The 27,420-nt window shown below is 41.4% G+C and overlaps 2 protein-coding genes across 4 annotated transcripts; one reads left to right on the top strand and one right to left on the bottom strand.

The window, feature by feature from the left end:
• Nucleotides 1-1,983: 1,983 nt before the first annotated feature.
• LOC139376823 (mitogen-activated protein kinase kinase kinase 21) lies at nucleotides 1,984-17,631 on the top strand. 2 transcript variants are annotated; one of them, XM_071119764.1, is made up of 11 exons: nucleotides 1,984-3,635; nucleotides 9,310-9,490; nucleotides 10,209-10,357; nucleotides 10,747-10,922; nucleotides 12,745-12,985; nucleotides 13,488-13,604; nucleotides 13,806-13,910; nucleotides 14,477-14,627; nucleotides 14,730-14,827; nucleotides 14,938-15,702; nucleotides 15,820-17,631. In XM_071119764.1, exons 1-11 carry the CDS (start codon nucleotides 2,861-2,863, stop codon nucleotides 16,212-16,214), a joined length of 3,153 nt encoding a protein of 1,050 aa, XP_070975865.1. In that variant the 5' UTR covers nucleotides 1,984-2,860; the 3' UTR covers nucleotides 16,215-17,631. The 2 variants fall into 2 exon arrangements, with proteins under 2 accessions (XP_070975865.1, XP_070975866.1); XM_071119765.1 differs by lacking the exon at nucleotides 13,806-13,910.
• Nucleotides 17,632-17,727: 96 nt separating this feature from the next.
• Nucleotides 17,728-24,064, bottom strand: LOC139376827 (interleukin 22 receptor, alpha 2). 2 transcript variants are annotated; one of them, XM_071119772.1, is made up of 6 exons: nucleotides 23,773-24,064; nucleotides 23,520-23,652; nucleotides 22,877-23,055; nucleotides 22,585-22,754; nucleotides 21,934-22,109; nucleotides 17,728-21,509 (listed from the first exon to the last, which is right to left on the bottom strand). In XM_071119772.1, the coding sequence occupies exons 1-5, from the start codon at nucleotides 23,834-23,836 to the stop codon at nucleotides 21,960-21,962; spliced, it is 696 nt and encodes a 231-aa protein (XP_070975873.1). In that variant the 5' UTR covers nucleotides 23,837-24,064; the 3' UTR covers nucleotides 17,728-21,509; nucleotides 21,934-21,959. The 2 variants fall into 2 exon arrangements, with proteins under 2 accessions (XP_070975873.1, XP_070975872.1); XM_071119771.1 differs by having other exon boundaries at nucleotides 20,145-22,109.
• Between the last annotated feature and the right edge of the window lie 3,356 nt (nucleotides 24,065-27,420).

Here is a 27,420-nt window from a genome sequence, read left to right on the forward strand (position 1 = left end):
ACCAAACTATTAACTTTAAACAAAGAAAAAGGAATGAGGTGTGAAAGTATTATAATGTAAGGTGTATGTAAAGTGCAGGGATGCGTGAATCTGTGTGTGTGAATGACTGAGTGAAAACTATGCAAAACTACAAAGGAACAAACAAAACAGGATCATACCTGGAGCAGAGAGCGAGAGAGAGAGAAGAGTGATTAGTGAAGCCGTTTAAATGCCCTGAGCCCAGGTGACTCCAATCACTAACGACCCTCCTCTGCCTGCAGGAGGAACCGCCCCTGCACTGCAGAGGAGGAGCCGTGACACTAGTCACTTTAAACTATGCCACTTTATATAATGTTTATATACCCTACACTACTCATCTCATATGTATATACTGTACTCTATACCATCTACTGCATCTTGCCTATGCTGTTCGGCCATCGCTCATCCGTATATTTTTATGTACATATTCTTATTCATTGCTTTACACTTGTGTGTATAAGGTAGTTGTTGTTAGATATTACTGCATGGTCGGAACTAGAAGCACAAGCATTTCGCTACACTCGCATTAACATCTGCTAACCATGTGTATGTGACAAATAACATTTGATTTGATTTCCAACTACGTCTATCAACCGACACAATTCTACCTGACCACTGGTCAATCACTTCCTCACTATACACAACACATCATAATACCAACCAAATAATTAAAGTCAAATGTATGCAATTACCTTCATTCAACCTTCTTACTTACTTTAACCACCTTCATTAACCCTCTCATGTATGCAAACCGATTATATATATTATAACTATAATCTAGTTGTAGGCTATCCAATTCCTAGTTGTAGGCTATCCGATTCCTACTTGCAGGCTATCCTATTACTACTTACAGAATATCCAATTCCTGCTTGCAGGCAACCCGATTCCTGCTATAAAGTACTTTTCCTAGATGTAGGCAAACTGATTCCTACTGGCAGGCTATCCAATTCCTGCATCACGTGATTGAAGGTAAACCAATCCCTAAATGTCGGCAAACCGATTCCCACTATTGGAGACACCAGACAGATTCAGTCTTATAAAATTGTTCTGCCAAATTGAACACCACAATTATGTGGATGAAGAGAACAAGATATTTTTCATCATTAAGGTTTGGCTGGAAAACAGACAGTCCCTCACAGAGATTTTTGAATAAGGTCTCTTATCTTTTTAAGTTGTGGCCAGAGGAATGTCTGGGTCCAAGCTGCGCCAAACAGGTAAAAAAGTCAAGTTGCTCTCATCCGGGTCATGGCACCAAATGTTGTGGAAAACTCGAGCCAAAGATTAGGCAGAGACAAATTAAAAATTATAATAGTGAATCTTTAATACATATGAGCAGCTGGAAGGTAGATCCCCCTCTGATCGCAGTCAGGGAAAGAGCTTGAGGAATAAAATGGTTACATGTCCCTGAAATAGTGGAAGGTGATAATACTATCATATTGTTTACACAACAGTCCTTTTATACAAGCAACAGTTCAAGAACACAGTATTAGTGTTAGGGTGCAGTGCTAATAGGACTCTATGAAATGCATAACATCACAGTCCAACACAAAACAATAAGATAACCCTTGAGAACAGCTCCCCCCAATTCTGCCATAACATCCTAGACAGTATTAACAGTTAATTATATGCCTAACTTATAGACAAAATGAATGTAGGCTAGTTTATGTATAATTAATCAACAGTTATATCTGTTTGGTTGAAGTTGTGATTGTCGTGTTGGTGCTCATGAGATAATGGTTTTACACATGGCAGCAATGTAATTCATTATTACTGCTGTCATCAATAATATGGCATAATATGCCATCACTGCGCGCACTCTTCTGCACACGGAGGCTTCTCCCCTTGTTTTCCTGTAGAGACATTCATGTCACGTGAGGGGAAATCCACCAATCTGCGTGTTCAAGAGCTAAGCTGGAGCGAGCGAGAAAACTTCCCAACAGGACCAGCCCGCTGCTCAGGCAGCCCAGTGTGTGTAGTAAGAGCGATATCGGGGGCCGTGCAGATTGTTCTGAGGAAAGTTGATGGAACGTTTGGTTATCTTTCGGATCCTAGCGAATCATTAAAACGCAACAAAACTTCGTATTGTTGGCTACACGAGGATTCATACTGACAAGACATTAGCTGCATTTATATTCAAACTTTTAAAGTGTCAATGGGCTGACGACCTAAGCTAGCTATAGCGTAACGAATGGGCTAGCTAACTAAAGGTTTGGAGAGCGATTAAACTAACGTTAGCTAAACTTGCCAGCTAAAAGTTAGATGAAAACGTAGCTCGGTTACCAACAATGATATAACTACTACTGTTGGCGTATGTTTCTGGTGTTAAACCCAAGTTTATTTCGACTGAACGTTACTATTTTGGCACTTAAACTTCATAGCCTGCTAGATAATTCAGGAGCTAACGTTAGCACAGCTACTGTAGGTATGTGTTTTTTCTAGTTACTAAGCTAGCTAGCAGTAATTGGGGGTTATTTTTCACTGTCCGTAATGGAACTGGGTCAACGTCCACGTACACCCTGATAAGTAGCTAGCTACATAAATGTGCCTTGTTTTCCTTAAAACTAGCGTAACTTTATAGGTGACTAGCTAGCTAGTCTTAGCACTCTAACTAGGTAACGTTACTAGCTAACTAAATGAATAGATACGTTTCAGAAGTTGATCCACAAATAAACTTGACCAGAGTGGCAAACGTGTCTTACCAGGACATTGGAATACCATGTTGGGACCGTCTTGACCATTTGTGAAATCGTTCTGAACGATTCACGAGCATTCCAATGAGTGTAGAGGCCGTTTGATTTTGCAGCAGCTTTGCACCCTATGGTTCTGCTACAGACACCGAGAAATGGATGTTTCCAAGGTTGGTTTCCCAAACGGTGAGGGGCGACCGAAAGACACTGGAGAGCATGACTGGACAGATTCCCCCAACGCAAGAGCTTGGGCTCATTCTGCTCCTCTTTCCCGGTCGCTGTGGACGGCTGTGTTTGACTATGGAAGTACTGGAGAAGACGAACTTAGTCTGCGGCGGGGGGACGTGGTTGAGGTCCTCTCGAAGGATGCTGCGATCTCGGGAGATGAAGGATGGTGGACGGGTAAAATTAACCACCGAGTTGGGATTTTCCCTGCGAATTATGTTACATATCAACCTGCAATTTACAGACTTCCCGACGGTAGCACTGTAGGGGTGCGGGAGCGTCCGAGTACTCCCGTGCAAATAGATTTTAGTGAACTCGTTTTAGAGGAAATAATTGGTGTCGGGGGATTCGGTAAAGTTTACCGAGGGGCATGGAAGGACCAAGAGGTTGCTGTAAAGGCAGCCCGACAGGATCCTGACGAAGACATTACTGCAACTTCGGATGGTGTTAAACAAGAGGCCAAGCTCTTCTCCATGCTACAACATCCCAATATAATAAAACTTGAAGGTGTCTGTCTTGAGGAGCCGAACCTTTGCTTGGTGATGGAATATGCTCGTGGAGGGACTCTTAACCGGGCTTTGACAGGCCGGAGGATACCCCCACACATTCTTGTCAACTGGGCTGTTCAAATCGCCAGGGGCATGCACTACTTACACGAGGAGGCTGTTGTGCCCATTATTCACCGTGACCTGAAATCCTGCAACAGTAAGCAACATATCAATATTACCATCTGCTCAAAATAACCACCCATCACTTTTCAGAACAGATGAGAATCTGAGCATGGCCATAGGAATGGTCAACAATCTCCTCTACCAACTAAAACATTACCCTAAAGCTCATGAATACACTTTTACTATCATTGTAAAACTGACAAACATATATCCTAGCACCAAGAAATGTTGGGTTTTGCACATTGTCTGATTAGGAAAGCTGCCTAGAATGCTATTGTAATGTTAGCTCAGCTGCTGTACTTAAACTTCAGGTGACACTGCATGCACGTTGTAGATAGGCCTGCAACTGAGAGTTGAGGGTTGGCATTTGAAGGAATGATTTGTGGAACCCAGAGCAAGGTCTTCTCCGCCATGACTTTCCCTGTTCAAACTATCACACAAACTCTCTGAAACCCTCTTATGCTAATCCCACATTAATGATATGCTTGAACATGATGAGGATGATGATCATATTAATTCACGAATCAATCAAACACCTGGCCACAGTGGCATGTTGAAAGATAACTATTGTCATACTTGTTGACACACAGTGAGCTCCAAAAGTATTGGGGCAGTGAAACATGTTTTGCCTCTACTCCAGCACTTTAGATTTGAAATTATACAATTACAATGATGTTAAAGTGCAGACAATCAGCTTTAATTTGAGGGTATTTTCATCCATATCGGGTGAACCGTTTATAAATTATAGCACCTTTTGAACATTGTCCCCCCCCCCCCCCCAATTTTAGAGGACTAAAAGTATTGGGTCAAATTTACTTAAGTGTATTAAAGTAGTCACAAGTTTAGTATTTAATACCACATTAATAGCAGGCAATGATTGCATCAAGCTTGTGACTTGACAAACTGTTTGTGGTTGTTTCCGATTATTTTGTGCCCAATAGCAATGATTGGTAAGTAATGTATTTTAATTTTAGAGTCACTTTTATTGTAAATAAGAAAATAGTATATTTTTAAACACTACATTAATGTGTATGCTACCATGATTATGGATAGTCCTGAATGAATCGTGAATAATGATGAGCTTAAAAATTTACACGTACAAATATCATACTGCTCACCTCCCCTGATATTTTAATGGTGAGACATTAGCATGTTTTGAGTATATATTATTATTCACGATTGATTCAGGACTATCCGTAATCATGGTAGCTTCCATATGAATGTAGAAGTGTTCACCCAATATGGTTGTAAATACCCTAAAATTAAAGCTGACAATCTGCATGTTAACCTCCATAGTCATTGTATCATTTCAAATCCCAAGAACAGAGTACGGAGCCGAAACAAAATGTGAGCCCCAAAAGTATTGGTACAGTATCTGTCCCATATTGCGTGACATAATTGAACGAAAACTCTGTGACAATACATTAAGTTAAAGGTGCAAAATGCAGAAATCGCTCTGCCATTTCCGGGTTGCTAAAATTATAATAGTTTGCCTAATTTCAGTTTGTTACAAAACAAGCAAGTGTGGAGAATCATCTTATCTTCTAAACTGCTGTGCAATATCTTTTCACTAAACAAAACTATTGTATTTTCAGCTGGGAAGCTGGTGTACAAAACCAAAATTAAGACGCAAATACGAAACTTAACTGGAAGCATAGAAATAGTGCACATAGAACATATTTACCCCTTGGACTTGCTTTCATTGCGAATGACAAATCTATAACACATGTCTATGCTAATTTGGTCAGGTTGCCCAAAAAGTTACATATTACAGATTTAATTTAAGTTGGCCAAAGCAGTAATGTTTTACATTCTAACCCAAATACGTCAGTCTGCCTTTGGGAAGTGCAGAATCATTGCTGCTATGAAATTGCACCATCTCCGCATTCCATTCATTTCCACAGTACACAGGCAACTTTCCCTCTCCCAACTCCTTTTCGGTCACCCCTATGAACTTCAGAGGCCTGTACAAGCAGCTGAGAGCTCTCCATCTGCTTGTTGTTCTGTTAGGCATGTGGCTGATCCTCAGAAACCCAGATCCTTGGGTCTTTGTATGCAGGGGGGGGACCCTTGAGAGGATGTGAAGATCAACGTTTGCTCAGCTGGGGTCCCTAACCCCAACACCCCAGAAATATTGTTTCAAATTAAGCCCCTGATTTACTAAACACTCAACTTCAAACCATGTCATCAGTGTATGTGCTCCTAAATTACATGAGTGCTGATACAATGTTGGAGCTCACAACTGTAATGATAATATGGTCATTTTCCTAAGCCTCTCATATTAGGCTTATATGGCCCATGTGAAAATCAAACCCACAATCCCGGTGTTGCAAGAACCAACCCAAACTGAGCCACTAGAAAACATGAAGATTCTAGAACTGACCCTTGCTACAGTTGGGTTTTAGGCATGTTTTTCAGTTGGTGAGAATATTTAGACTCAAACCTTGGTGGGGCTTTTGAGGCCTCTGAGTCGTCCCTCTAAATAATGCATGAACATTTTTTAGTTTACTATGACTGTGTCTATGTACTTCAGAGTGAGACATCACCGCTGTGTTGTGTGAAACATGATTTTGGCACAGTGTCCGTTCTGCGGTATACCGATAGTGGCTTGTCTTATCAGGTTCAGATTTCTCAGAAGGTGAACCTTGTTCGTCAATTCATTTAGCTGTATTTTTGTTTTCACCGGGGATTCCTACACGTGTCTACATGGTACTGTCAGATGTGGGGGTGTGGGCAAACCCAACCTCTTCTATTGAACAGCTATTCGGGTAGCACATGTTAAATGGACAATAGACACTGGCTCACACCCCACCCCCAAGCAGCACTGCACTGCTAACACAAGTTAGTATGTGTATCTTTCCACATTATTGTGACAGACAGCACTGGTGGCTTGCTGAATTTAATTGGGGGGAAATGTGTTTGTTTAAGGGGCTCACTAAATTTGCCCACTGACCCCCACTGGGAACTATATACTTTCTGTTTAAACCAGTTACTTAGGACACCAGCCACAAATGAGGGAGCCCAGAGGGCAATTCATGTGTGGGATATTGTTGTGAATGTTTGTCTTGAGCATGTGTTGTAAGATGAGGCAAAATGCAGTGCACTAACTTTCACGACCCAACTACCTTCACCTTCAGAACTGATCAACCCACAATTTACTTGGTGTAGACACTGATTTGATCAATGATTATTTTAAGGGATTATCAAAAAGTCAGTGAAATTGTGTGTCTTTGTGTGTCTTAATCTTTTAATACCTCGGTCGAAGGAGGAATGCCGCTAATGAGGGGCAAAAGCTTAACATAAGTTTGCACAATGGAGTGGTCAAGCACTAGTTGCTAGGTGACAGCAGCCACAAGAATGCCCAGACTCCCGGGTCTGAAAGGCTTAATTTCATTATATTTAATCTCCACAACAGCTGCAACTTTTAAATTCTTCTAAAAAAATTTTTTACAAGAGGTTATTCCTTCTTGCTGATTGGAGCTGGAGAGCAGAGAGGTACTGTAGATGGATGCAATGTTCATTGGCAGGCAGTGCAGAGCACACTGAAACTTGGCCTCTTGCCAGCCCTCATAACACTTTAATTTTGTAGTTTCGGGCACAGAGATGCAAAGGTTAAAGAATGTCAAGAATCTCGCTCCAGAATGGAGGTAACAATAGTGCCCTGTTGGAGTGCACACAGTGTTATTTTGTGTATCCAAGTCATGGCTATTTTTGCGCCTAGCGCTCAAGTTTACACCCTAACCTATAAAATTGTTACTGTAAATATATATGCCCTTACAGAGGAGGGCTTAAGTAAGCTAAGCATTACTATAGATTGCAAGGAAACTTTTTTTTTTACTTCCCTGCAATTAACCACAATAATGAGTAGTTCGCTTACTGTAGTTTTTTTTCTGAAAGGAGAACTGGATTTTTTTTTTAAATTATTGCCACCAAAGAACTGCCTATTATCCAGCATCTTGAATAGCCCAACAGCTGGAGAAAACCTGACTGACTCATCCCAGTGTTCTGTCTACAAATTATCACCTACAGCTGGTACCTTTTAAGGCTAACTCTTTTGTTTATATAATGTGGTTGAAACACAAGGGGAATGGTCTGAAAAAGAACAGGGGGAAAGACATTTTTCTCAGTGCCACCCAGGCCTACGGCCAAATAGACCAACTATAGGTCTAGTCTATGTTAGAAATACTCAACAAATTGGTTTTTAAAGATGGTCTAGTCCTTTAGGCTGTGGTTTGCTCCCCTCCCTGCTACTGAATCGTGTTAATTACTATGGCAGAGCTCAGGTTCCGACATCCACATCTGAGGAAACTCCTTTAAAGGCCTGAAATGTGCCATGGGCGTCTCACTGAAATACAGCCTATGTCAACCCGACTTGTATTCAGAGGTTTGGACCAGCATTCAGGGAAAGGTTAGCATTAGTATATCATGTAATCAGGGAGTCTGTTATCAATGAACATACCACTTTTCTGTATCCTGTTCGGGAAAAATATAGAGTTATGTCGGGTAACTAGCCTAATCAGAATTTATAGAATCATGAACAATGAGATGAAACCGCTGTATTTTGTAGGCTCTCATTAAGCCAGAAAAACCTGTTTTGAAATGGAATGCCAAATGTCACATTTAGGAATAGGCCTAGTTTCTTCCTATAAGCCTACTTGAAAATTGTGCCACTCTAAGGAACATATTTCAATCTAAATGAAGGTTGTTGCTATGTCAGTTACAGTATATTTATCTTCTACAAATAACACACAAATAAGGACAAAAATAATCTTACACTGCCATAGCTCTCCACAATATTGTTGCTATCCTTGTCCACTGTGATTTTGTTACATTACCCTCCAGATGTAGCCTATGTTGTGTGCTTTGTCACCCTCTCATTTGGCAAGTCAGTGACTGTGAGCTGGCAGTAGAGTCAAGGTCTCTTCTGGCTGTCCTTATCTACTTTATGCTCTATTCTGGAGTAGATTATTATTAACATTCAGGGCATGGGAAAGTTAAAAGTGTTCCCTTGTAAAATTAAATATGTGTTGTAGTTTTTAGATAATGGTGTTTTGTTAGCTTGGCCAAGTTGGATATAGTATTGATATGGAGGAGTCAAGGACAGAATGAGCTGATATCTGACTTTCAGGCAACCACAGTCTTAGAGACTGTTACACATTCTCTTTAATCAACAGGTGTCCAAACCTGGGGTGAATGCCAATGTTAATAGGTTCTTAATAAGTAGAGGGTGGCACACCTGCCAAAGTAAACAATGGCCTCCCTTCTTTAGCTAGGCCTATAGTTTGGGTACAGTATGTAATATCCATATTGTCTATATGTCCATGAGGAAGAATGTCTTCTAAATTAGAGGAGTAGTAATCGGGTTTCACTGCATATTTATATTGTTTGAATCGCACAAAGTGCTTTATATTAGTCTTTAAATAAAGCAAAAACTGCAGTCCTCTGAGAACACTTCATACTGTTTCTAGCCTATTCATTCAGTTAAAGGGTGGTGTGTTCGGTTTTGCCTTATAGACAGGTTCTGTATGTATCAGTATAAAGAATGTTTAAGACCTGGGGACAGATCTATTATAATGCTGTCATCTTGAAAAAGCCGAACACACCACCCATGAAAAAGCAGATTTTTAAAATTTGTTTTTACACCTAGAAGATATCCCATTGTGTGTCGCCAAACCAACCCTCTCCTCTGTCCTCTACTTTTTACCTAGTTTTGTTGCTTGAAAAAATAGAGAACGATGACATTGGAAGGAAGACTTTGAAGATCACAGACTTTGGCCTAGCCAGAGAGTGGCACAACACCACCAAGATGAGTGCTGCTGGCACGTACTCATGGATGGCCCCCGAAGTCATCAAGTCCTCCCTCTTCTCCAAAGGCAGCGATGTCTGGAGGTAAAAAAAATAACAGCACGCTCCTTCTACTCTCTTTTCCAAACACAGTCAGACTGGAATCAATAGGGTTTTTAGGAAATGATGATTTGGAAAGGTGGCACCATGATACTCCTTTAATTTTAAGACATTTAGAAACATTTGTCCCGGCCTATTTCTGATAAGTGCTCTCCCGTGTTTCTACACCTGCATTGCTTGCTGTTTGAGGTTTTAGGCTGGGTTTCTGTACAGCACTTTGAGATATCACCTGATGTAATATATATATATATATATATATATATATATATATATATATATATATATATATATATATATAAATACATTTGATTTGTTATTTTGTTTAAACCAAAACTGTTTTATCAGATAACTTTCTGTACATTCTGTACTACTACTATGTGCAGTATAGCCTACAGTGTCCCTGAACACCCTCCACTGGTAGCTACAATCTGATGCATCAGGAGCTAACATTCATTTTATGAAAGATGATTACTGTAGGCTTGGTGCTTAATCTCAACAGGATCATTTGTGTTTGCACTGTACAGGTAAACAACATTTTACTGCCATTATTTAGTATTCAACATGTCCATTATTCAAGAACAAGTTCCTCTAAACAGCAGGTTTAAGCACAACAAGAAAGGTTTAGGCAATGTGAATTTGAGTGTTAAAATAGTGTTATAATATTAGGACATTGTGCTCACTGTATCTGTGTTCTCTCTACTAGTTATGGGGTCCTGTTATGGGAGTTGCTGACAGGAGAGGTACCTTACCGTGGGATTGATGGGCTGGCTGTGGCCTATGGTGTGGCTGTCAACAAGTTAACCCTCCCTATTCCATCCACCTGCCCAGAACCCTTCGCCAAGCTCATGGAAGGTGCTCCCACCAAGTCCGACCATCCATCTGTTCCCATTTTTGAAGAACTCATGTTGCCTGAAGTACATTCGTAGGATAATACATTCTCATTCCAGGACATTTGTGTGTGTATTTGGTCGCTGGTTCAAATATCCAAACCGACACTGGTGAAAAATCTGCAGATGGGCCCTTGAGCAAGGCACTTAACCCTAATTTGCTCCAGGGTGCCGTACTACTATGGCTGACCCTGTAAAACAACCCATTTCACTGCACCTATATGGTGTATGTGACAATAAATCATATATACTTCAAAATAATTATAATAATTACATCACACAACTAGATATTGGTATTGATTTAGTTCCAGAACATTGATCCCAATCTTGGTTCCACATTGTTGTTTATCTCAGAGTGCTGGGAGCAGGACCCCCACATCCGGCCGTCGTTTGCCTCTATCCTGGAGCAGCTGACAGCCATAGAGGAGGCGGTGATGGCCACTATGCCCCAAGACTCCTTCCACTCCATGCAGGAGGACTGGAGGGTGGAGATCCAGGAGATGTTTGACGAGCTCAGGACAAAGGAGAAGGTACAGGTTTAGGAGCTTAATTTGATCACTCTTTTGTTGCTGTGACAATGTAGGTCAAATTAAGACCATACATCTGTAATAACAGCAAGTGTCACATCCCTCCCCATATGCCTTCGTTCATTTGATCAGTGTAGGGGCATGTAATCTCAAACATAATGCCGTGATGTGAATCGTGAGAGGCACTATGTCAGCACTCGGGAAACAGTGCAAGATGTTGTGCAATGTATTTAGAATTTTCACTACGTACATTTGTCCTGTTTTATAATTTACTCATCCTTTGTTGCTTCATTAAGTAGGTAAGGTGTATAGCTCAAATATAAACTGAGAAGTATAAGGTTAGAAGCGGTTGGAAGGCAGCTGTGCAATAAACCTGTAGTTAAGGAAATGCTATAATTTGAATGGTTAATTTCTGGGAGCTAGCTAATCTTGTCTAACAAAATAAGGTATTAGTGTTAATGGTTTAAAGTATTTCCCCTTGTTAATATGACAAGCTGCTTCCCTTAGTCCCTCCTCTTATATCAAATGGGATTTGTAATTGCTGTATCAAATGCGCTTTCATGTAAATTCAGCTGAATTGTTAAGCAGCAAACTTGGCAAATTGCGAAATATGTCAAACCTCTCCCAGGGATTGTCTAGCATGTCAATTCTTCATGTTACTTCCCCATACGACACCGGTTCATTTCATTACCTCTAAAAGGTAACAGAAGCACATTGGAGAACAAGTTATTGTACTGAAACTTGACCACAAGAAATGTACAGAGGTACAATTGTGTGTGTGTTTGTGTGTTATTGTTCCTACAGTGTGAGTTTCTACATTCCATTGTTAAAGGTTGCATATGATCTAAAACGCTTATCCATCTATATTTCTGAGGGACCATAAGTCTAAACCTACTGTAGGTATAATGAGGTTCAGCTTTCTTCTAAAACTTCAGTGACGTTTTTTGCCGGACGTATATAGGGCTATTGTTTCAGTTATTTTTAACACAAATTATTATATAGTTTTTCAACATTACAAGTTGCAACGTTGTTACACAACATAAATCTAATTTTCACTTCAGTGAGTTTGTAAAGCTGCTTTGCAGAAGTAATTCATTAAGGATTATTCCGTTTTATGAGAGGAACCTAAACAAAATCAAGAACATGAAATGCAAATGCCGCCCTGTAGAGGAGATCAACTGATTTTGTTAACCCTACTCATTTGCAACCTAGTTGACAATCAAGCATTGGCAGCCTCTTAGCCAGGCAGTCCAATGCCTCTCTACCACTCTGTAGCTGTGCCTCAGCAACTGAGGGGCCCCCTTTAGCTTGTGGTCTTTGGCTATGTCATCGCTTCCCCACACACCACAAGGTCTCTGCAAAGCTCCATGAAGCCAGTTGGGATTTACAACCTGTGAGTGCTGGCCAGCCTCTCTTAAAAGAGCCCTCCTTCACTCAGGGCTCTGCTCCAGGGCACTGATCACTGCTATGCTGCAGATTTACCTTTGTTATTTGCAAAGGTAAATCTGTAAACAAGGAAGGTATTTGTGAATTATTTTTAGCAAAAATGATAGAAGGGATAAGGAAATAATGCCCTGTCTAGAACCTGTCGATGTGGATAATTTTCCAGTGTTTCCCCTATCATTGTATTGCAGAGGTGGGCACACCTGCCTATCGCTGTCCCTCCCTCCCTCCTCCTCCTTGGCTTCGATTGGTCTCAATTTATAATTTTGTTACTTTGGGCGAGTCGTGCACCCCACCGAATGAAAAATGTAGGGGGAAAAAGTATATTATACAGAGTTGTCTGTCATGTGACCCTCCTACATGTGTTCCTTCCTTCCTGTAGGAGCTGCATTCGCGTGAGGAGGAGCTGACGCGTGCGGCGCTGCAGCAGAAGTCCCACGAGGAGCTGCTGAAGAGGAGGGAGCAGCAGCTGGCGGAGCGGGAGATCAACGTGCTGGAGAGGGAACTAAACATCCTCATCTTCCAGCTCAACAAGGACAAGCCCAACGTCAAGAAGAGGAAGGGCAAGTTCAAACGCAGCCGCCTCAAACTCAAGGACGGCAACCGCATCAGCCTGCCGTCAGGTGGGTGTTTCTGACCGGCTTTCTGTCTTGTCGAGATAGTCTGTCTTTAAGTCAATGTTATCTTCGAGTTGAGAAAAAAAGTTCAACAAATTTTACACCAATGGTAATCTCGGACACCCAGAACAAAAATGTTGCGTTATTTGTTCAAATGCTCAATTAGGTTCTGTCTTTCTCATAGATGTATGAGGTAAGATATTAACAAGACTAAAAAAGTCTCCACCCCCCTAAACGGAAACTCTCAGCCAAAAAAGTGTTCCACTTAAAATCAAAGCTTGAAATCCCGCCCCCACTTAAAGCCCCACCTCACCCAAATAATCTCAAAATAACCAGTGATGGAAAACCAAAGCATCGGAACTACTGTTGCTCGTTAGTCATCGCATCCCAGTCTTTTGACAGACATTACGATACCATTTATGTTGCGTAGTCTGTCCACTAGAGATTACACGAATGGTAAAAGCTAAACAAGTGACCAACCACCCTTGCCTGTGTCTCTGTTTTCTAGATTTCCAGCACAAGATCACGGTTCAGGCGTCACCCTCCATGGACAAGAGGAGGAGTCTGAACAGCTCCAGCCCCCCCAGCAGCCCCACACTCATACCCCGCCTCCGGGCCATCCAGTGTAAGTGCACCTTAGACAATCAATCCACATACTGCATTAACACAGGAACACGACAGACCTGGGTTAAATGCATAACAAAACAATGTAACTATCAAATAAAGTATTTTTATGTGTGCTTCATTGTGGCATAGCTGTTATGACTGGGTAAGCTTCCCTCTCCAAATGCTGATGTGGTTCTGCGTGAATGTTTTCTCCCTCTAGTGTGTGCCCGCATTGACAGTATTCGAAGGGGCAGTATGTATGTGTATCACCAGGATGTGGATATCACCAGCGAGTGCCAGCCCTCTACTGGGTTTAGGAAGAAAGGCAAGCAACTGTGGCATTGTTGGGATGTGGCCGCTGTGTGTGCACCGGCTAACGTGTTTCTCAACTGCTAAAGTTCTAACAACGGGCTACCAGCTGCTGCCTGTGTGCTTCTGGCTACTAAGACAACTTGATGGACTATCATCATCACTGATTTTTCCTCTGAAAATCCCAGGGTGTTTCAGGGTTTTTACTACTACTAATAATAATATGGGTTTGCTTTGAAATGAAGAACACGTTGGGATGCGTCAGAGGCTGTTTGTAACCTGTAATGTTTATCACAGAAGGTGATTTTTTTTTTTTTTGTTTGCAACCCAACCTGTTCTTGAAATATTGACATCAAAATACTGGGTCTTTTTGATTTCCTAACCAGTGTTCAGCTGCAGGGATTATATTTCTTATTGCGGTGGAGGTTGTCTTCTCAAATAATCCAGTCCTCTAATTGCTTAGCTACTCAGGTGTTTGAAGACTAATATATCTGCTGTTGGCCTGGACTCTCACAGAGATTTGTCACTGGGGCATTGGAGTACTCTGCCAGTTGTTGACTGATGTTCGCTCCTTCATCACAGTGACTCTGGACGAGAGCAACAGGACATGGGGACGAAGCACCATCTACAAGCCGGAGGAGTTTGATGACGTCAAGAAGGGGATTAAGAAGAAGGGGCGAACGTGGGGACCGAGCTCCGTTCAGACCAAGGAGCGGGGAAACTGTGCTGAAAGGTACAGGACATTAATGTTTCTTTCCATCTCCGTTCAGTATTTATTCTGTCATCTTCATGGTGTCTGTGTGGGTTGTTTGATGAAACTGACTTGTCCTGGCAGAGTGAGGCCACTGTCTGATGGAAACAACCCCTGGTCCACCAGTCTGGTGAAGTCCCAGAAGTCAGTTCCATTGGCTGCATTGTTTGCAGAGCAGCAAGGTGAGGGAAATCTGTTTTCTAATATAATCAGATACAACAATACCATTTCTTAGTCCCTGTCAAAAGCTTATCAATGACTATTTGTCTCTGTCCTCGTCCTTCATTTTTAGGGACCAATAAAGATGAGATTTGCTCACCAGATAGCTCGGACAACAGCAAACCAAAGCAACTGAAGTTCCCCAATCAGGTCTACATCGATCTACCTCTGTGGAAGGATGAGCAGCAGCAGGGGGGTGAGGGGACGGCAGGAGGCTGCCCTGGGGAAGGCCTGGAGGACCCCAGCACCACCTCAGCCAGCTCCACCAGCACCACCCCCCAGCACACCCCCACCAACAGTCTGAAAAGGGCCTCAGCTCGCCGCCGGACAAATACCGTGCTTTACGTCTGTGCCTCAATGCTGGCCTCGGTGGGGCTGGGCTTCGACCTGCGTGACACGCTCAAGGCCCCACCGGGAGACGACCCTGAGCCCCAGCCCAGCGTGGAGAAGAAGAAGAAAGAGGGTCTGTTTCAGCGCGCCACGCGCTTCCGCCGCAGCACCAGCCCCCCTTGTGGACGTTCCTCTCGCAAGGAGGAAGCAGCCTTATCCTTGTCGGCGGGCTCCCAAGGCCCTGTCAACCTCATCTCCATGTCCTCCATCTCAGAGTGCAACTCCACCAAGTGCCTCCTGCAGTCGGACGCGGAGGGGCCTGAGCCCATCCCTGTGAAGGAGGTAGACCCCAGAGCACAGCCCAACAGCGGCTCCCAGCCACAGGGTCCGGGCAGCAGGACTCAAGCTGAGGTCGAGCCCCTCCCCCAGCCTGCAGCCCCAGAGCAGACTCCGCCTCAGAGCATGGGCTCTAGCCTCCGAAGGAAGAACTCATCTGTCGTTCAGGACAGTGAGTGAAAGTGACAGTCAAGACTGTATAATGCAGTAATGTTGTTTAATACTGTGAGGTGACACCACTGTGCCCAAAACTGTTGCAATGAAACTGACTGTTAATTTATTTCCACAGCTAATGGTACATCTGGCTGTCACACAACCTCGTCGGGACAATCTTCCACCATGACCTCTCAGAAGAAGTCTGACAGGGAGGAGACCCCTGAGAGAGCAGCCAGTGGGGAGACTGTTGCTTCCAGACCCCGGCCTTTGTCCCTCCGTGGCAAACCCCACTCCTGGGGTCTCTTGAGGGGCCAAAACAAGAGCTACTCCCTGGGCCACTACTCTGGTGAGAAGAGCGCCAGGAGCCTCAACATCGTCCTCTCTTCCGCTGAGGTCAAGATGGACTGCTCTCTGCTTGACATGGACACGGAGGGGCAGAAACGTGACTGCACCGTGCCCCTCTGCCGAATTCAGAGCAGCCCCAGTCGCCCCTCCGTCTTCGAACTAGAGAAAAAGTTCTTGTCATAGCAGAAATAAGCTGCCTTATTACCAGGCTACCAGAGCAGAATCTTTAACGTTTGAGTTGGATCAACAACTCTTATTTGACATTCCAGGGCATTCCACTGCCCTCATGTTTTTTTTAACCTGAATGTGGGCCACTGCTGCTTGATGATACCTGTGCTTTTTTATTTATATCTGTAATATTTTGATTGGTAATTTAATATTGGGGGAAAAAACATATTTCAATAGCATCAGGTTGATTGAACACATTCCATTTTTTGTTGCAAAAATGGCGCCATTTCTGCACACACACTGGTTTGGATCGTGGCATCTCAAGTTAGAAAATGATGCGTACTTTAAAATGTCAAACAATGTTCATTTGCTTTTGTCTATAAATATATTTTTCTCCAATTTGATTTAATGCTGGTTATTATTTTGTTTTCTATTGATTTTGTTCATCGATTCTATTTTATAGATGCCACAGTGTTTATTTTAGGACAAGTTCTGTCCAATGTCAGAGGTAATATTGAATGTCTTTGGCTCATCTTTGACTTCTGTCTGGAAGTCAACATGTGGCTCAACTGACAGATGTAGAGTAACAGTGCAACCAACAACACTGGAGATCCTAGTCTCAACACTGAAACACTAAGCAAGGCCTGGTCAGCCACTACCTTACCACTATACGACTAGACAAGCGTTACAAACAACTGAACCAGTACCACTACTGTACAGGCTATTCAGCATTATTCGCTGCTGTGTTTTTTGTGGAATATGACCATTTGGCTCGAAACCAATTCACATGGGGGCTTAGTCTACCTAGCTTCCTGTGCAAACACTATTTTGAAGAACAAAGAAATGGTGATTGGATGGGGGGAAAGTATGAAGGTGTTTTATTTGGCTTATCATAAATGTATATTCTGTATGAATGGTTATCATTACAGTATTGATTATTTCACACCTTTGTTCCTAAAGATGGAATGACATTTTGAAAAAACATATTCCAATACTTGTTTGAGTAACAGATGCAGTATTCCTTAGCTTTTTGTTAATATGAAAATGATTGTTGACAGGAACCGCCTTTTTGATGCACCTAGACTATTCAAGTTGTTATCGTCTAAATATTCAGTCCCATGTAAGTCATCAGTACCGAGCAACATGTAAAACTGTCCTGTAAATATCCAACGTACAGTATTTGTTTGTCCCGTTTATACAGTTTTCAAAAAATATTGAAAGTTAATCTCCTTTTGTAGTACTATTTTAAATCAACATTCCTAACAGTACATCCCAGTCAGCTGTTGAAGTCAGTACAACTGGAAGAATATCTTATTTTAAAAAAAATAATGAAACACTGCCTTTGAGATCACATTGTCATAGCTAGATAATTTATGGGGTCCTTGCTATATCCTGACATGTTATGCCTGCCATTAATACAACTTTGATAAGGCTTTCTTTTTCATACTTTTTATTAGCATTGTGTTTGCTGTGCTTGAGAGAAGAACAGTGCAAGAGATTGAGACAGACATTTACAGATCTTTAGTTATTTATTTTTTTGAAACTTGTTTTATCACATTTTGTTCACACCGCAGAATCCCAGTGCTGTTTTATCCCCATATTAACAATCACAGGCTTTAAGTAATACATCAGTTGACCTCAACCTTCTTTTATACTTGAACCACTTCAAGAATGGCTGATTAGCATGATAGGTCTTTCAACCAGCATGAATCCTCAGAAACCCCCCACGTTCTTTCTGGAAATGTAAATCAACTCAAGATGACCATACTAAACAAATCTGAATGCATACCTTCAGAAAGTATTTACACCCCTTGACTTTTTCAAAAATGTTTAGTCAATTTAAAATGGGTTCAATTGAAATTGTGTCACTGGCCTACACCCAATACCATGTTTTTTTTTTTTTGAAATGTTTACAAATGAATTAAATATGAAAAGCTGAAATATCTTGATTCAACAAGTATTCAACCCCTTTTATGTCAAGCCTAAATAAGTTGCATGTGTGCAATAGTATTTAACAAGATTTTTGAATGACTACCTCATCTTTGTACCCCATACATACAGATAATTGTAAGGTCCCTCAGTCGAGCAGTGAATTTCACACACAGGTTCAACCACAAAGACCAGAGGTTTTCCAATGCCTCGCAAAGAAGGGCACTTATTGGTAGACGGGTAAAAACATTTATTTTTAAAAGCAGACATTGAATATCTGTTTGCGCATTGGTGAAGTTATTAATTACACACAATCACTACAAAGATACAGGCGTCCTTCCTAACTCAAGTTGCTGGTGAGGAGAAAACTGAGGATGGATCAACATTGTAGTTACTCCACATTAGTAACCTAAATGACAAAGTGAAAAGAAAGCCTGTACAGAAGAAAAAAATAATCCAAAACATGCATCCTGTTTGCAATAAGGCACTAAAGTCAAACTGCAAAAAATGTGGCAATGGAATTAAACTTTGTCCTGAATACAAAGCATTATTTTGGGGGAAAATCCAACAATCGCTGAGTACCACTCTTCATATTTTCAAACGGTGGTGGCTGCATCATGTTATGAGTATGCTTGGCAAAACTTGAACATGACCATCAAGCAATGATCAACAATCAACTTGACAAGAGCTTGAAGAATTGTTTTAATAATAATAATAATGTGCAAATATTGTACAATTCAGGTGTGAAAAGCGCTTAGAGACTTAACCAGAAAGACTCACAGATGTAATCTCTGCCAAAGGTGATTCTAGCATGTATTAAGTCAGGGGTGTGAATACTTATGTAAATCAGATATTTCTGTATAGGGTATTGTGTGTAGATGTGTGACTGTTATCAAAATGTCACGCCAGGGTAAGCCTACACAGCCCTTATTTGAAGTGTTTCTAAAATCCCCTATGGGAAAAATGAATGGTGGAAAAACGATTGAAACCATTTCCCTGTTTAACCGCTAGGTTCTATGGGTATCTATGACTCATACTGTGGTACTCTATAGCAGGGTTTCCCAAACTTGGTCCTGAGGATCAGCTGTGTAGTGCTGGGGGGGGGGGGGGAGAACCCTGAGATAGACGTGAATGAGCTCTGCTGTTGATCTGCAGACTCTGTGTTGACGAGGGAGAAAACAACCTGTCTCCTATGTTCCCAACACTTTCACCAAAGCTCAAAGTCACTCACATTCCATGAGACAGATTTTCGATACCTTATTTTTAATCAGCCGTTTGGTTTGTGAAATTATGTAAAAGTAAAATTGACAAATATATTTTATTAAAAAATAAAGTTGATTTGTTATGTAGTATCCATGTACATACTTTTATTTGTGACCTAGTGTATGTATTCTAGTTATTTCCTGAATGAATCATCTGTATTGTGTTTATCCCAAGAAATTGAATACATTGTAATAGATTTTTTTCCTTCATAGATGAGGTTAAACCCTGTTAAACATGAAAATGTATGATTTGTAAAAACAAAAAATCCTATTATACATGTATTATACACACATTTGATGGTTATATGGTTTTCAAAAACCATAGTCTGAAAACATATTGCCATTCTGTTACAATTCAAAACAATCTAAGTCAGAGCATAATAGTGAGAGTAATTTTATTCAGGGTTAAAATTGTTGCTGCATGCGTAAGACTGAATAATGAAATGTGAAATATATGATTCTGTCCCGTGTCATGCTCCATACAGGTTGGTGGAAACAGAACAAATCTATAGTGATAAGATGGTAAAGATACAGTATGAGGTAGGATGCATTCATAAAGAGCGATCAAATGGACTGTCGATCTTACACAAAAGGATTTGTTGTACGATCTGAAATTGCAATTTATGAATTGTAGATTTTAATTGTTGTCTGAGATGACTTTAGTATAAGATAAACAATTATTGTTCATATTTGTTTTGAATTATTAGTGTCCCTTCTGTAAATCAACCTCAATAAAGATATCCGCAAGGATATGTTTGTCAAAGCAAAATGAGTAGGTTTTATTTGCATTTGAATACAGACAGTGTAATGAGTCATTTAGCAGACACTTATCCAGAGCAACTTAGAGTCAGTGCATTCAAGTAAGGTACGTAAGACAACCACATATCAGTCATTGCAAATAAAAAAAGCAGCTTTCTGCAAAACCAGTGCTAGTAAAACTGATTCATTATTTGAATTATTGATTCATTACATTCATTGATTACATGTCAATGTAATCAGGACCCAGGAGACTAATTTACTGGGATTCTATGGCTGTGTTTACACAGGTAGCCAAATTCTGATCTTTCTTCCCCATTATTGGTCTTTTGACCAATCACGTCAAGTATTTCTCAGAGCTGATCTGATTGGTCAAAAGACCAATTAGTGAAAAAAAAATCAGAATTGGGCTGCCTGTGTAAAAGCAACCTTAGCAATTATATAGGAGACAGTAGGTTGTTTTGTCCCTCGTCAACACAGACTGCAGAGAACAGCAGAGCTCCATCACATCTATCTTACAGTGCAACCCCACCCCAACTACACAGGCACCAACTACACAAGGATAGGAATGATTGTGCTTTATCAATATCTACCCATTAGCATAGTGAGGCGGCAAGTAGCCTCGCAGTTAAGAGCGTTGGGCCAGGTTGCTGATTCAAATCCCAGAGCCAGCAAGGTGGACAAATCTGCCATTCTGCCCTTGAGCAAGGCAGTTAACCCCCAACAACAACTGCTCCCGTGGACATTGATTAAGGCAGCCCCCGCACCTCTCTGATTCAGAGGGGTTGGGTTAAATGCGTAAGACACATTTTGGCAGAATGCATTCAGTTGTGCAACTGACTAGGTATCCCCCTTTCCATTTAATATGCAACAGGCAGTCCGCAAGTGGGATATTTTGTCCTCCCAAAATTGTAAGTTTTTGGTTAAAAAATAATACTTTCAAATCACCAAGAAATTCATCTAAAAATGATTTTGATTTAGGAAATCTCATGTTGGGCTTAGTTGTGGTCAATCTGCAGTGCACAAATTATTATAATTGTGTTCCAACCCCCCCAACCATCCACTCTGACAAAAATCAGCACGTGCCTGAATCTAGTTACCTACCCCTGCTATGTGTGCGGTAATTTAATTATTGATGACATATCACAATGTTTAATTGTTTGGTGTCTACTCATTGTTTTACGTACAACATTAGTCAACAAAGTTATCGATGAAAAAAATGTGAAGGATCCTAAAAGTGCATCCCTGTGCAGTGCCTGAGGTAATAGTGGATAAATCAGTGTATACTTCAAGTGAGGTTTGATTGTCACAGTATCATGTTGAGTTTCCGGTTTGGCAGAGAAATCCAGGGCTACATTTTCCCCTGCAGGGGGAAATAAAAAGAGGATAGAAACTTAAGTGTCTCAAAGCTAAAACCAAAAACAAATCCGGGTGACTTTGCACATGTCAATAATCTAAAAATACAGAACAAGGAAGTTTTTTACTCAAAGGGAAGATTTGACAAAGCAAATGTAATCCCAAGGCACTGCTCGCCCCATATGAATATCTCTCTAGGGAGAGATTTCTCTCTCCCAGATGACGGTAATACTTATCCCCTCATTTTGTAATCTTTTGTCCTGGCCGACAGCCTGTTTTGAACAGCCTTTCTCCCCTGACTCCCTGAGAGTGTACAACCGGTCTACACTTTAGGCTACCAACAAAGGCCAGACTCTGATGCTAGCCTCAGCTGGCTGTCTCAGGTGTTGCCTGCTCCCGAGGCGCAAAGTGCTGGGTAACGTAAGGCATACCTGGGGAAGACATTAGATCCTGGCCCTCACAGTGTGGTGATGCAGGCCCTAGGGCTCCGGGTGCTTCTACGGCCCAGCAGGTGCAAGCGACTCTCGGCCGTCAGGCAGTAGGTGGTCCTGGGGCTCAGATCTGAGATCAGGAGCTGTTTGGCACAGCCCTCCATTTCAAATGTTTCCTTCACAAGGATTAGTCAGAGAATAGGCTTAGACAGAAGTGCTAGAGATATTTTGAGTTGTTAATCATAACTCTGAAGACTTCTGAATCACTTGGCAGCACTCATCAAGTTAAAAAGCTTGAAGGATTCTGTGAACCTCTATTTCAGTAGTTTATAACTATTCTGTGACCATTTTGTCTCAAGTCTTAAGCTCCCTTTATACCTGATGTTAACATGCAACCTTTGTCTGTGTATGTAATTTGCATACACAGAGGGACAAGGACATCTGGTTACAATGCAGACACAGTGGACAGATAACACACCTTTTAATTACCAAGTGTAGACGCAACAAACCTTGATAAGAAGTGATTGGATCATCGCAATCAGATCCCCAAAAACACGTTAGCGCAAGGTATAAACGGGGCATTTGAGTTAAAGTTGGACAATTCCATTGTTGAGGACAATTGACTAATTATAAAAAATAGAAGCTAGTTACCTCTTCAACACCACTCTGCATGAGGTGTATAGTAAATGACATTATTTGCAGCCTCCTCACACTGATCCAGCTGCCATTAGGTCTCCTGTGGGGAGAGCGTGGAGGCTTGAGCCGGACCACAATGCCTTTCTCCGTCACATGAAGTTTCATAGTCGGTGGGCTGACAGAGGCTGCAAGATACAGAGGCCAAACCACGCTGTCTAGTAACGACAGCTCTGAAATTGTAAATCCTTGTTTACATAAAACACTTATGATTACCCATTTACCATGGATAGTAATGAGAAGCACTTACTCTCCCACTTAGGGTTGAATCTGGCAGATATGACCCATTGTGATTGGTTCCCTGAGTGGGCTGCATGGACCCTGGCGTAGTACCATTCTCTGGAGTCGGATGTCTCCTTGCTCAGGTCACAGAGCAGCCGGCTGATGCCATGACACTCCTTTGCATTGGTCCACTGCTTCTCCCCATATCTGAGGTGGGGAGAAATTTAAGGAATAATCTGAGCCTGTATTCATAAAGCGTCTCAGAGTAGCAACCCCTCGGTCTATATAATCTTATTCGTCATGATCCATAAAACAAAACGTATCCTAGATCAGCACCCCTACTCTGACACGCTTTACGAATACAGGCCCAGAAATATCAATTGAAACAAAGTAGGAGAGGTGCATGTCACGTCTTGATACATGTACATTTTTTCACCTGTGTTTTACTTGTTGTAAAATGTACAGTTTTTATAAGAAAACATACTGAAAAGCATTTCTCATTTGTTTGAACAGAAAATTAAACAACAACTCCTGAATTGCAATCAGCACATGCCTAGCTCATTGTCCTACATGATTTTGAGCTATAGGACGATATAGTAAACATATGTGTGTTCATATAGTAGCCTATGACAGATTCACAAAGCTTTGACTCAAACAGTTTTGATACTCACACTTTCCACTGTACAAAGTATTGTTGGTCGTTGGTAGAGTTGGCATGTTGCTTCCAATGCAAGACATTTCTGTAGTCTAGGGAGTGGAATTTCACCTCCTGTGGTGCGAAGACATCTAGAGGATATTCTTTGCCTGAAATGGAGACCAGTGTCATAAAGCAAGACATTTTCCCCTAAGCTGAAAGAGAGATACACATTGCAGGCATTCGATATTATAACCATGCATCATGTTGAATATTAAGACGGGACTTACTCTCTGAGCAGCGACTGAGGGAGCTGTAGCACAGTAGTAGAGTGGGGATCAGGAGAGATGCCATGTTAGCTATAGCGCGGTATTATGACATACAGACCTGGTTCAGCTCTGTGCCCTTTTTAACCAACCATAGTTCCCTTTTTTAACTTCCATGAGAGGCATAGTTATCTTGTTTGTGACGTTTTCTCCGTAATAGAGATGATATGAAGGTATTATGACAGATTTAGCTCAACTCAGTGCCATTTTTAACTATGGAAGTTAAAAGTTAAAAGAGGGAACAAAAGGTTTGTGACGACACGGCACATATGGTAATATAGATAAACAAGCAGAAAATTGTAAAGGCAACAAACGTACATTTACTGTGTAGATAATATTTTGGTTTAACCCTTGTGAAGATGGATAGAGAAAAAAACTTAGTGCCAATATGTGCAATATTAACATCTGTACCGGCTACTGCACTATATATGTACAGGGGGGCAAAAAAAGTATTTAGTCAGCCACCAACTGTGCAAGTTCTCCCACTTAAAAAGATGAGGCCTGTAATTTTCATCATAGGTACACTTCAACTATGACAGACAAAATGAGAAAAAAAATCCAGAAAAATCACATTGTAGGATTTTTAATGAATTTACTTGCAAATTATGGTGGAAAATAAGTATTTGGTCACCTACAAACAAGCAAGATTTCTGGCTCTCACAGACCTGTAACTTCTTCTTTAAGAGGCTCCTCTGTCCTCCACTCGTTACCTGTATTAATGGCACCTGTTTGAACTTGTTATCAGTATAAAAAGACACCTGTCCACAACCTCAAACAGTCACACTCCGAACTCCAATATGGCCGAGACCAAAGAGCTGTCAAAGGACACCAGAAACAAAATTGTAGACCTGCACCAAGCTGGGAAGACTGAATCTGCAATAGGTAAGCAGCTTGGTTTGAAGAAATCAACTGTGGGAGCAATTATTAGGAAATGGAAGACATACAAGACCACTGATAATCTCCCTCGATCTGGGGCTCCACGCAAGATCTCACCCCGTGGGGTCAAAATGATCACAAGAACGGTGAGCAAAAATCCCAGAACCACATGGGGGACGTAATGAATGACCTGCAGAGAGCTGGGACCAAAGTAACAAACCCTACCATCAGTAACACACTACACCGCCAGGGACTCAAATCCTGCAGTGCCAGACGTGTCCCCTGCTTAAGCCAGTACATGTCCAGGCCCGTCTGAAGTTTGCTAGAGAGCATTTGGATGATCCAGAAGAAGATTGGGAGAATGTCATATGGTCAGATGAAACCAAAATAAAACTTTTTGGTAAAAACTCAACTCGTGTTTGGAGGACAAAGAATGCTGAGTTGCATCCAAAGAACACCATACCTACTGTGAAGCATGGGGGTGGAAACATCATGCTTTGGGGCTGTTTTTCTGCAAAGGGACCAGGACGACTGATCCGTGTAAAGGAAAGAATGAATGGGGCCATGTATTGTGAGATTTTGAGTGAAAACCTCCTTCCATCAGCAAGGGCATTGAAGATGAAACGTGGCTGGGTCTTTCAGCATGACAATGATCCCAAACACACATTGCCCGGGCAACGAAGGAGTGGCTTCGTAAGAAGCATTTCAAGGTCCTGGAGTGGCCTAGCCAGTCTCCAGATCTCAACCCCATAGAAAATCTTTGGAGGGAGTTGAAAGTCCATGTTGCCCAGCAACAGCCCCAAAACATCACTGCTCTAGAGGAGATATGCATGGAGAAATGGGCCAAAATACCAGCAACAGTGTGTGAAAACCTTGTGAAGACTTACAGAAAATGTTTGACCTCTGTCATTGCCAACAAAGGGTATATAACAAAGTATTGAGAAACTTTTGTTATTGACCAAATACTTATTTTATACCATAAATATGCAAATAAATTCATAAAAAATCCTACAATGTGATTTTCTGGATTTTTTTCCCCTCATTTTTTCTGTCATATTTGAAGTGTGCCTATGATGAAAATTACAGGCCTCTCTCATCTTTTTAAGTGGGAGAACTTGCACAATTGGTGGCTGACTAAATACTTTTTTGCCCCACTGTGTGTGTGTGTGTGTGTGGGTGTTGTGTGTGTGTGTGTGTGGGTGTTGTGTACACACACACATACTACTGCACTGTCTGATAAATTAATTTAATTATGCAACTGGTGCCATAAAGTTGTGTGAAGTTTGTTAGAAAATTTTTTAGGATCAATGTGTGTGGGCAAATCACACCTTCGCACGAAAACAAGATAATATTATGCTGGCATGAATACTAACGTGCTAGTGTAGAGGCGTAAAGCAGTGTCATGGGTTCAGGTGTGTGGGTGGATGTTGGCTTGAGGTGTGTGTGGGTGTTGTATGAATAGGCATCTGGAACACAGGGTCTGGAACAGATAAAAAGCTGAACTTTACCATACTTCCTCAATTCAAACTTACTTCAACTTTGTAGTAATTGCCATTTATGGCAATTTGTACATACCTGTGACAAAGCATAAATGAATAAACCCCAATGACCTTGAGAGTCAAATTAGGCTTTGCAGTTGATCAAAACGTACTATTACGTACCTATTGCATTTAGAAAGTGCATTATCGTAAGAAAAACAAAATGATCCTACGTAGAATATCGTATAATTCACTTTATATATATATAAAAGTATATTCTATGCCATTTTATTCTATACTAAACAAAAATCGGACAGTTTGTGTAAAAATTATTTGGTTGTGCAAACCCAGCTTCATCAGCTGTCCAGGAGGTTGGTCTCAGACAATCCCGCAGGTCGGATGTGGATGTCCTGGGCTGGCATAGTTACACATGGTCTGCGGTTGTCAGGCCGGTTGGACATAGTGCCAAATTCTCTAAAATGACAGCGGCTTATGGTAGAGAAATGGACATTCAATTTTCTAGCAAGAGCTTGGTGGACATTCCTGCAGTCAGCATGCCAATTGCATGCCCCCTCAAACTTGAGACATCAGTGGCATTGTGTTGTGTGACAAAACTACACATTTTAGAGTGACCTTTTATTGCCTCCAGTACAAGGTGCACCTGTGTAATGATCATGCAATTTAATCAGCTTCTTGATAAGCCACAGATGGATGGATTATGTTGGCAAAGGAGAAATGCTCACTAACAGGGACGTAAAACAGATTTGTGCACAACATATGGAACATTTCTGGGATATTTTATTTAAGATCATGAAACCAACACTTTACATCTATATTTTTGTTCAGTATATTTTATGAATATCCTTGTGTGACAACAACGGTAATTTAGAAGTTTTCTCAAGAAGAAACAAATCATGTGCAGGCATACAAAGAGTTAAGAAGAGTGTTTTTGTGAAAGTATCCTGACAACCTTTGACGTGGTTGCCTTGGAGCCATTTTGGGGCATCCCCAGCTGTTCTATCCCATCACTGTTTCACTGTGGCCCTCCTTTCTCCTCCTGTTGATTTACACCTGCTCCCCGTGAGAGCCAGGCTTTTGTAATGGCCCTGAGGCTCCCACTTCACATACATTCTCAGAACTAGAACAATGGGAATATCTGATTTACTTTTCACTGGTAGTAATTAAAGGCAGAGGAATTGTCTCCTCTTACTGGAAACTAGTCTAGGGGCCTCTTCCTGATGCACAGTCTGCCCATGCC

The sequence above is a fragment of the Oncorhynchus clarkii genome, chromosome 20, assembly GCF_045791955.1.
Source record: "Oncorhynchus clarkii lewisi isolate Uvic-CL-2024 chromosome 20, UVic_Ocla_1.0, whole genome shotgun sequence".
Classification (NCBI taxonomy): Eukaryota; Metazoa; Chordata; class Actinopteri; order Salmoniformes; family Salmonidae; genus Oncorhynchus; species Oncorhynchus clarkii.

Bases quoted from the DNA above. Each gene is read 5' to 3' on its own strand.
- LOC139376823 (XM_071119764.1), top strand. From the start codon at position 2,861: ATGGATGTTTCCAAGGTTGGTTTCCCAAACGGTGAGGGGCGACCGAAA. The intron at 10,923-12,744 runs GTACAGGTTTAG...TCCTTCCTGTAG, and splicing joins AGCTCAGGACAAAGGAGAAG to GAGCTGCATTCGCGTGAGGA. The intron at 12,986-13,487 runs GTGGGTGTTTCT...TCTGTTTTCTAG, and splicing joins CCGCATCAGCCTGCCGTCAG to ATTTCCAGCACAAGATCACG.
- LOC139376827 (XM_071119772.1), bottom strand. From the start codon at position 23,836: ATGGCATCTCTCCTGATCCCCACTCTACTACTGTGCTACAGCTCCCTC. The intron at 23,056-23,519 runs GTGAGTATCAAA...TCCCCACCTCAG, and splicing joins TACTTTGTACAGTGGAAAGT to ATATGGGGAGAAGCAGTGGA. The intron at 22,755-22,876 runs GTAAGTGCTTCT...TGTATCTTGCAG, and splicing joins ATTCAACCCTAAGTGGGAGA to CCTCTGTCAGCCCACCGACT.